Source organism: Tiliqua scincoides, chromosome 4 (genome assembly GCF_035046505.1).
Source record: "Tiliqua scincoides isolate rTilSci1 chromosome 4, rTilSci1.hap2, whole genome shotgun sequence".
Classification (NCBI taxonomy): Eukaryota; Metazoa; Chordata; class Lepidosauria; order Squamata; family Scincidae; genus Tiliqua; species Tiliqua scincoides.
This window is the reverse complement of record NC_089824.1, coordinates 42,273,018-42,284,165: the sequence shown is the minus strand read 5'-3', so window position 1 is coordinate 42,284,165 and position 11,148 is coordinate 42,273,018. Positions and strand designations below refer to the sequence as shown.

Here is an 11,148-nt window from a genome sequence, read left to right as displayed (position 1 = left end):
GCAGAGGCCCTGAAGAACAATAGTGGCTCGGCTTTCATGACAGTATAAAGGTCCCTGTGCTGCTGGAATGCAAATTCTGGCAGTGCAAGGCCTGATAGGATTGGAGCCTTTATTGATTGACTGTCCTATTAAAATATATTAACTATACTTACTGGTTTTCTATTGCAGTGGTTCTCAAACATTTAGCACTGGGACCCACTCATTAGAATGAGAATCTGTTAGGACCCACCAAAAGTGATGTCATGACCAGAAGTGACATCAAACAGGAAATTTTTTAACAATCCCAGACTGCAATCCTACCCACACTTACCCAGGAGTAAGTCCCATTGACTATCATTGTTAAAAGCATAAACGTAGTAGCCAGTTAAAAGTACAGATCTGTAACATTTCCCCAAATGCAATCACATGCTATGGTAACATCAAGTCTAATATATTAAAAATAAAATATTGAAATGAATGGGGACCCACCTGAAATTGGCTTGTGACCCACCTAGTGGGTCCTGACCCACAGTTTGAGAAACACTGTTCCATTGCATTCCAACACTGACAAAATAACCAACACGCTTGCATGAAAGAATAAAAATGGAATGTTAGCTGTGTAGTTTTAATCTTAACAAAATTAGGCTGCAATCCTAACCTCACTTTCCTGGGAGTAAGACCCATTGAACACAATAAGATTTACTTCTGAGTAGACCTGGTTAGGATTGTGCCCTTGGATGTTCTATAAATCATATCCTACAACTATAGGTCTTCAGTTAATAAGCATTGCTATCAAAGGCATTAAACTGCTATTTTAAAATGAATAAGGATTGATGAGATTCACAAGTGCTGTGCAGATACAATGCAGTTACAAAGGAATATTCACAGGGCATAACAAAGCATGGCTAATCTTCTCCTTCCCTTAGTATGTATGCATGACAATGAGAAGTCAGTGTGTGCCTCTCATATCTATAGCTCGGTCTCTACCCTCATTTAGTAAAAGAACACACGCCCCAAACTCAGATTCCATGTAAAAGGCCAGGTTGATGCCAATACTGGAGCCATGCTCAAGCTTTCCATTCCCCAAAGCAAACCACGGTCATGATCTCTGCTCCAAGCAGCAGTTTGGAATTTGATTCCATTGAGGAGGAGCAAACTGGATGAGAAGCACCAGTACTGGACCCAGAAACAAGCCCTGGGGCCTGGCAGCTAAAGAACTCAGAATCCTCTAAACCAAAGTCTTCATCTCCTGTGCTTGAGATGGGAAAGGTCTGTCCGTGCCAAGAACTGCATGGGCCTCCATGCTAATACCATCAACAGACCAGGAAGGAGTTGATGGAGAGGAAAGGGAGTGCAAGGCTTCAGGCCTAGTGGGCATGTGGACATTTTCATGAATGATATCACCATGGCAGGCAAGTTATCAGCCATGGTGTAAGAATATCTCAGTGGAGCAATAATAGTCAGTGACACTCTCCTAGCTTTTAGGAAACAGTGCTGCTGCTCAAAGCTTATTGATCATTCTGTCTGCCAACATATTGCTGCAAAGCTGGATGTTAGTATGAAAGAAGGCTTGTGAGAATGAATGATACACCACTGTGTCAAATACAATAGAGTGATTTCTTTCTAAAACATTTTGGTATAGTTTAGTATAGTTACAATGGAGTGTACATGTAATGTGAGATATTTCACAGAAACTGTAACTCTGAACCGGGGTATTGTATGGCAGTTTATTTATCTAGAAATAAATGTTATCCAAGTGAGACTAACTTTTCCATAAAAGCCCTCATGCATCAGTACATATACTGATCTGATAGTTGACATTGCCAACAATGAATATCACATGTACATGCTCTTTCCTCATCCCATTTGCGGTCCTACCATAAGGTCCGATGGAGCAAAAGCCCCAGGCGTGAGGCGCTAGGACCCAGTGGAAGCTTCTCTGAGGCTCCCGACAGGGCCGGAAACTGTGCTTCCGGTTTTCCGGAAGCACAAAGTGTCGGGGAACCTCACAGCATTTTCTCTGACGCAGGTGGAGGTTGCATGAGGCTCCGTGAGCCTCAGGCGAGTAGGGAGGGTGGATTTCTGTGCGGGGGTGGTGGTGGCGGTAGCCTGTGGGGGGACACCATTGCAGACCTTTGCCCCAGGCAGGGGGTTGGGGAGGTCTGCTGCTGTCTCACCCCACCAACTCCTTTGCAGAATTACAGTGCTTTTTTCACTTAAAAATGGCAAAACTCCTTTCATGACTGTTGTTTTGAAGAGACCTGCAAGAAAAGTTTGTATGGCATGTATTATTTATTTATTTATTTATTTATTTATTTATTTATTTTTAAAGTAGAATTTATATCCCACCTTTCCCCTCCAGAAAGGAGCACTTGAGGCAGCTTACAACTCATGCTAGTCTTAGTGCGGTTCATTTCTTCAAATATGCCCTGGACTCAAGCAAATGTGCTTCTGTTGATTGCGATGATCAGAACAGAGTGCGGTTCATTTCTTCAAATGTGCCGTGGACTCAAGCAAATGTGGTTCTGTTGATTATGATGATCAGAACAGATTGATTGCATGCATCTAATTTGGAAAATTGCTGCCATGTAGATGTACCCTAATGTGCTCAAATTAAATGATTAACAATGGAGAAAAGATAACACAGGGCATTGTAGACTATGATTGTATGCTGTGATCACCAGAAATATCACTGTTAGGCATTCATTAATCTTATAAAAAAAACAAAAAACCATCAGTGACTGTTCCAAAGCCTCCCATGATCTTAGGTTAAAAAGGTTTTGCAGCTGGGTTTCAACCTGAAGTTCCAACAATGTAGCCATTGCAGCACAGTGGTTCTAAGAGCTCCCTTGCAAGAGTGGTTGTGGACAAAGTAGTATCACTAACCAAACGTGCCACGATGCTTGTGCAAGGAATGTGTACAAGCTCTAGGTTCACATATAGCCTACTTATATTTTTCATGAGAACTCCCATAAGAATTATACAAAAAAAGCATGACTAATATGTTACTGACTGTGTTTTCAACTAGTGGTTCTTCTCAACTTGCACTGGGTGGTTAATCAGGTATGATGGTTTCATTTGGAATGATGTTTCAGCTGCTACACAAGAAACGGGCATCGTTTGTAGCATTGCTTCTTTAGTTTGATGCAATAAGGCAAGAGCGTAGCTAGAGAGAGGCCAAAACAGTAAGTACTGCAGGCACAGAAACATGCTGTATAAGCAGCCCCTCCCACTTGTTTCTGAAGCCATTCCAGGCAGCGATGGCAAAATGCAGGTGCTCGTCAAATCAAATAGTGTCTCCTGCGTGTTGCGATTGCTGCCTGGAATGGCTCTGATGAAGAGTGGGAAGGGGCTGCTTACATGGCACTTTGTGACGCCTGCAGTACTTACTGCTTTGTTCCCCCTCAGCTATGCTACTGCAATAAGGACTTTTCTCAGAGGGACTAGCATTCATCTATCATGAGTTGATGGCACTCTCAATGTCTTCGTTATTATCCACATTATAATTAAATAAGGAATTGTAATGTAATGTTAAATATGTGCAATTTCAGCATGCTAGAGGCTCTGTTCAATTATAAATTCATCAAGCTGTGTTCATAATACTTTTATATTATGCATGCAAGCTATATAATGATAGCAGTGGAGTAACTACCAATTCTAAAAGTGTTGAGTTGTTAGTCTTTAAAATTTTTAATCAGATCTGCAGCCAGTAACAATTTAAAACAATGCTTGGCAACTGTGCTCATTGAAACTGTGTTTACATACACATAATCTGTGGTGCTTATATGTTTTTCAGTGGATGATACGAGTGATTCAATAGGTTTCGATGAATATGAACTGACTGTGAGACCACCTTGCATGGATAAGAAAAACACCAGCCAATTATATTTTTCAGTACAATTTGAGAGGTAAAAGCATCTGAATGGATTACACTTTTTAGTTGAATGGGACCAGTGCTTCTTATAATCATATATCTGAAGTTAAAAATTTGGAAGAAAGACTTGTGCAGAGATGACCCATTTACATGCTGGACTCAGTCCAGAGACTATAGAGAAAGCCCGCCTGGAACTCAGCGAAAACCCTGATGTTTTGCACCAGGATATCCAACAAGTCAGGGACATGATCATCACAAGGCCCGACATTGGGTTTTTACGTACAGATGATGCCTTCATCTTGAGATTCCTCCGAGCCAGAAAGTTTCACCAAACAGATGCCTTCAGATTACTGGCTCAATACTTCCAGTACCGCCAGCTGAACCTGGATATGTTCAAAAATTTCAAAGCAGATGATCCGGGGATTAAACGGGCTCTGATTGACGGATTCCCTGGAGTTCTGGAAAACCGTGATCACTATGGTCGGAAGATACTTTTGCTTTTTGCAGCCAACTGGGATCAGAGTAGGTAAATGTAGATAGTGTACTTATCTTTTTTATACACAGCATATGAATGGTTGTTAATAACTTTTTTTTTGCCGGTACATTTCCTTTGTTAAGATTATATTCAAATCCTGAGTTGACTTCTCCAAAGTATTTGACTAATGTGTGCATGAAAAATTTACTTCATTGGTGTCTCAGATGCATGCTTGTAGCATGCTTCAAGCAAAGTATCTGCAGGAAGTATGCAGTAATGCCTATTAGCATTAATATCAGAATAAAAGATTTTATAATTGTGGTCACAAGTACTGTAATGAAAACTAGACTGAACAAACCTTGTTGAACTACACTGGTAGAGGCCATGTGACTGTGTGAGCTCTATTATCTAAATGGAATAACCTGAAGAGCCCAGGGGAAATTTTTCTTTGCTCACAACCAATCTTTTCATACCAGCTGGTGCCCATAAATTCTGCTTTATTAACCCAAAAGTTGTAAACGTCAGAGACTTCACTGCTCTGCTTGAAAGTATACAGAGAGCTGGCTTTAAAGGGCAAATATTACTGCTATGTGATCTTGCAAGAAAAACCACTGTAAAGATAGTGATTAAGTCCAAGTGACAGCCTTGCCAAAAATGCTTCTTTTCAGGTTCTAATTTGAGGTCTATTTTTAGATGCTGATTATTTCCATACATGTCAGCGATAATCTCTGGGGTTTGTGTTGCTGTTTTTTTTAAAATACAAAACAATGCATGGCCAATCAAATGAACTTCTCCAGAAAGAGTTGCCATTACTAATACAAGGTACTAATAAGGTAAGCTAATAAGGGGCTAATACAAGGTACAATAAATGGCAGTGTTTTGCAAAATGGCATGTTCCACTTTTTAAGACTGCGTTTTACTAGTGGATAGAAAGTGCCAAGACTACTTGTCTGTGGCATTAGCACAGAAGTTATATGTGACAGATTGAAACCATTAGTTCAGAGCAATTACGCTTGAGTTAAAACAATTACATTTTTTCAGCCTATGGAATTAATAACCTTTTTGTGGGTGGAGAGTAAAAGAGATTTAAACAGAATAATAGCTGATTCACTGGCATGTGAAGAAAAGACTGGATAGTCTCAGAACCACAAGATAATGGGTTTGATTCAGCTGTATGATTCAGGATTTGGCACTCTTCTTGTCCTGCTTTATGGGTCACAGTTAGCTGTAATGAAAAGGTTTAGTAATAAGAGACGGAATAAAAAGAACAAGGTAATTAGAGGGAACATACAAGACTGACAGCTGCTGTCCTCTCCTGATTGTATGATTCATTGACCAAGTCTGTGACAGTTGTTGTTGGTCCTTGAAGACAGATGTCCCCACCTGGCTTTTGTATCACTTCCAATGGCTAGGGCAACATAGGGTAGCATAGGCACACCTAGGCATGCAGATGCCCACACCCTGCTCCATCCTGCCAAAGAGCAGTGGCAAGAAGAACCCCACAGAAAGTCAAACTACATTTTGTTAATAGCTTGCTTGATCCTGAAATACAGTGCATAGTTTTTGGGTTTTTTTTTTCCTGAGTTAGAGTTTTAGAGGGTCCAATTTGGTTTGGGAACATGATGGAGGAGGAGGGATTTAATCTAGCCATGGTCCCAATCCACACCACATCACTCATGGCTGTTACTTGCTGCTATGTAACACCAATTTAAAAAAAACAAAAAACCCTAAGCACATCATGATCAATCATGTTATTAATATAACAAGTAGTTTGGGCTCCCAACAAAATAGAGTGGCAGAAAGGAGTGAAGGGTAAAACTGCATTGGCATAAAGATTCATCATAACCAGATACTTGGAAGATTTACCTACATAACCTAGAAGCAGAGCACTATGTATTCCTGACACTGAGGCTGCAATCCTATACGCTTACCTGGGAGTAAGTCCCATTGAACTTACTTCTGAGTAGACTGTAAGGATTGCAGTATGTAACATGTTTATAGAATACCTGGCTCTAGAACAGGAACCTCCAAACTATGGCCCAGGGCCCACATTCGGCCTGCCACAATATTTTATTTGGCCTACAGCAACTTGTTTTGTCAGAGCATTTGCTAATGTTTGACATTTTTACTCATTATATATCATTTCTCAGTTTCAGCACAGCATTGTTTGTTTGAAATTGTCACATTTCTCTTCTGTACTGAATCATATCATGCTGATTACAAAAAAGATCCAAGTAAAACTTATTCATTCATTTAAATTTCATTCACTCATAAATAAAACTGATTTTTTTTCAGCCTGTGAAAATGTCTAAAATATACGATGTGGCCCTCATACTGAAAAGTTTGGAGAGCCCTGCTCTAGAATATAGCTCAGGCCAGTGTGCCAGCAATCCCTATCCAAGGTGGTTATTTGCTTTTCTATACTTGTTGTAGAAGCTGCTGAGCAGTAATAAATGGATCAGTGAATCACTTCAAAGATAAACCAGGGAAAACTCAAATGGTCACTTTTGTTGTAAGAGTAGAGGATGTAAAACGATTTCTTGTTAGTATCACATAGTGACTTTCAGTTCTCCAAATTTCCTGAGGATTTTCTTTTTTGGGGGGGAAAGGGCAGAGATCAGACAGACCAGGCCCATCATGAAATAGAATATTCCTACTTCGTGGTGGTTAAAGTTCCAATTTTCAAGACTGACGTGGTATGTGAAGAGTCAAATCTTAATCTCTGTTGACAAGCTCACACACAGTTCTCCCACAAAAGTACACAAGCTTCTGAGTCGTATGGTTATAACAGGATCAAATACCATTCATCAAATCCAATGGAGCTGCCAGGGCCAGCCAAGCCATGAGGTGGACTGAAGTGGCTGCTTCCAGTGGCAGGGCAGAGGATGCAGTGAACACAGGAAGGGTGTTCTGTCCCCTGCACCTGCTTGCTGCCACTCCCAGCTTACTGCCCACCTAGCTGCTTTGCAGTGCCCTTGCAACACTTGCTTGCTAGGAGTGAGTGAGAGCAGGATCAAAGCAGTGGCAGCCCACCTCCTCTCCTATTGCAAGAACAGCAATGGTCTTGAAGGAAAAAAGAGGCAGGGTGCGGTGGCAAATCTGGTTTTGACAGCTCCCTTCCGGAAGAGCAATTTAAACAGGATTACTTGGCATCCCTCATCTTCCTTGCCTGTCTGGGGACATAAAAGAAGGAGGTAGCGTGACCCTCACCCCTTTACCTTTGGACTTGCTGCCTGCTTGTCTCCATCCAGCTATTTCTTAATAAAACAGGCTGGGCAGAACATTCGGGGACCTGTCCTCTTCCTGTCCCCGCATGCCCTGCCCAACCTGTTTATTTTGAGAAGTGATTGGGTAGGAAGAAGCAGGCAGGGCAGCTAAGGGCAAAGGGGAAACAGGATGCTTTGGAGGTGCCGTGTTCTCCTTGCCCACAATACTGCTTCTTTAAACAGGCAGGCGAAGTAGAGGTGGCAGGGCTGTGGGGCACACATGTTAATGTGTGTGTGGAGAGAATAAGAAAAAAGGGGGAATTGGAAAAATGTGGAGGTGGTGGAAAATTAGAGCATTGTTTCAGGAATCACTTCAACGTGGGCTGGCAGCTGTCACCTTATTATAATGCCATTTTAAAAAGAGGCCATGGATTACATAAAAACTAGATTAGACTTTTTCCCTAGCTTTTATGGTATTAGGTCCAATAGTGCCAGCCCCAGGTTGCTGGAGGCCTGGGGCAAAGACCAGCACTGGGTCCCCATGGTGTATTGGGTGCCATAACCCCAATTTACTAGCAGCAGGCAGCAGTCACTCCTCCTGTCCTCCATAATAGCCAACGGGAGCATTGCCTAGAAGCCCTGATGCGAGTACCTCTGGTAGATGCTCACGTCTGTAGGTGAGGGGCCTGGGCAGTGGTTCCTTGGGTCTCCTGGCAATCTCATGTCACTGCTGCAGCCAGTAATAAGAGGTTCTGCCAGAGTTTTTTGGGAGGAGGGGCAGGTACAGGTTATGCAACACAATAGTTTGGAGGTAGCAATTTATCTGGGATGTCTCTATCTGAGAATGGGAGGTGGGACCAGTCTGAGAAGGGGGTGAAACCTCTGCCAAATCCTATACTCTGTGTTGGACTTGGAAGCAGCATTGAATGCTCACTTGGGAGATAAAGTGAGATATTAATTAATAAACTTAATCAATCATTTACATAAAAGCACGACACAGAGCTTCTAAAATCTGTGCCAGCAATTTAACTGGCACAGACTTGAGTAGCCCTATTGCGGAGGCATGGGCTTTACTTGGAGTGAGGGGACAAATGTCCCCTTCCCCCAAGGAGACCTTCGGCAGCCTCCCTGGTCCCACAAGATACAGCGGCAGCCATATTGGCATCGCTGTCGCCTGCAGCACCAGGGAGCTTAGGATTGGGTTGTAAATTACTATTCTTTTCTCTTGGGGGGATTGAGTGTATATGCTTAGATATGCACAATTCAGTTACACCTAAGATGCAGGCCAACTGTAATAGTAATTAACTCTACAATGGAAGGAAAGGAGAAAATTCTAATGTAAAAGAAAACTTCCAAAAGAGCCTTCTGGATTTTGAGATGTCATTTTGATGCTATCCATTTGATGCTACCTACAGCAATCCCAGATCAATTTTACTTTGATACCTATTAATTCCTTACCGTTGGGAAGCTGCCATAAGGTAAATTTGTGACAATTTGAGAATGCCATAGATAGTTCAAAGATATGGAAAAGATAGTATGTCTCTCTCTGTCATATGTTTATTCCTTAAAAACAAAAATGGTGATTCTGTCATGTACTCCAGGTAGGCTTACTTGCCAGGAAGAGAGTGTTACTCCTAGGACTCTGACCAAGGGGAAACCAGGAAGGCTTCATCTGTCTACCATGAAGCTTCATGATTGGTGAAGAGAGATGTAAGCCCTTTTCAACCAGTGTGCCGTGAATGGTCTGCAGGTGTGCTGCGAGAGTTTGGGGAGGGTCGTTTATTAGTAGAGCCACTGGGGGATGTGAGCCCCCCACCACTAGCATGGTGTGCCTTATCAATTGTCAAAAAACTGATGGTGTGCCTTGACAATTTTAGCACCTTGTCAGTGTGCCACAAGACAAAAAAAGGTTGAAAATCACTGGTCTAAACTGTCGTCAGAAACAAATACCATTTTGTGTTATCACTGTGGCCACATTCTGCTGGGATCTGTGCAGTCCAGCCTATCTCCCCTCATTCATTGACTGTAGAATTTCCCATAAATTAGCACCCCCATGTGCAGAGTGTGAGGAAACAACTCCTGTTTTAGGGAAGGAACACTGCATGATAAAGACAGAGATGTTGGCAGTGGGTGGGTGGGACCGATGTAGTCCTTGCCTTGCTGTGCTTGGATGAGCATAGTGTGATGGTATCATGGTATTGGGACTTCAACCTGAGCCTCCACAAAGGATGTGAATAGGTTGACTGTTTGTGTGAATCGGAATGTTGTGAAGAAGGAAGGGCCCAATCCTATCCAATTTTCCAGAACCGATGCAGCTTTCTCAAGGAAAGAGAACATTTGTTTCCTTACCTCAAGGCAGCCTTGAGATAAGGAAACAAATGTTCTCTTTCTTTGAGGAGTCCTCTGTGACTGTCCCTCCACAGGATACAGTGCACACCCCATGACACAGCTGCACCAACACTGAAAGAGTGGATAGGATTGGGCCCCGAAGCCACTATATTCTCTATATAGTGGTGCCTCTATATCCATAAGGGATCCTTTCCCTGATCCCCGCAGATACTGAAAACTACAGATAACGAAATCTGTGTTTTTTGGAGCCTACCTGAGTTTGGAACATGACCGAAGCCTTGCTCCAGTAATGTTTGGAGCTGTTGTGAAGACTGTAGAGGCTGTGCACATCTGCCTGCAGCCTCTGCGGGCTTCAGAATGCCTCCTAGAGGCAAAACCGGATGTGACTTTTTAATGCCTTCAACAGTCATGAGGAGGGCCAGGGAAGCCATCCTGGCTTCTTAGATGAGAAAAAAACCCTATCAAAAAAACTCTTCTAGACTGATCTCATTGGGCCTGAGAGGGGTTGAATTTGACTTCCGTGGTACACACCAAATCTAAACCCCCTTCCTGGGCCTGATAGGCCTACGTGGATCAACGTGGACTTGTGTCAGCTATAGAACTGGCATATTCAGGTTGATCCATAGTGGCTGCTGAGGCTTACCCTGGGGCAAGGGGACTAATGTCCAGCAGCCAAAACTCCCCTGGGGCATGCAGTGGATGCAGCACCAGCACTGCTACATTGCCACACAGTGAGTTAGAACTGGGCCATTAGCCATGACTAACTTTCTCACTCATGACTATAAACTTAAGATGCCATATTCTATATCTGTTCTATATACCAAATCTTACGGTCCAATCCTAAAGGGCCATAGTGCTAGTGCTGCGCTCCAGTGCTAGGTGTCGTAAACGTGCTATGAAGCACCCTCAGAGGAAGGTGTGCTAGCGCCGAGCCAGTGCCAGTTGATGCTGAGCTCAACACCAGATGGATGCTGCCCAGAGGAAAGTAAGAGCTCCGGGTGGTGATGCAGGCTTTTGGTACAGGGGAGGCGTTCCAGAGCAGGAGGAGGAACTGGCCCGGGAGGATAGTGGACCTGGCAGAGGCCTTCTCCTCCAGATCCTATCTTCCATGTCAGGCTTCAGAGGTTCTCTTTGTGGGACTTGGGGCTTTCCTTGGGGGAGGGGGACAAAACTGAGGAGACCTATGGTTGCTTCCTGGCACTCCCGGAATACAGCGGTCGCTATTTTGGTGCTGCTGTTCCTCTGGGCGCAGGGAAGCTTAGGAT

The 11,148-nt window shown here is 43.1% G+C and overlaps 1 protein-coding gene across 1 annotated transcript in view; it reads left to right on the top strand.

Annotated features, from left to right (window-relative positions):
• Positions 1-3,923: 3,923 nt before the first annotated feature.
• The window catches only part of CLVS1 (clavesin 1), a 73,091-nt gene continuing 65,866 nt past the window's right edge, over positions 3,924-11,148 (top strand). The window contains 2 exon segments of the mRNA XM_066625943.1: positions 3,924-3,983; positions 3,985-4,379. Coding sequence (XP_066482040.1) covers positions 3,924-3,983; positions 3,985-4,379 — 455 coding nt within the window.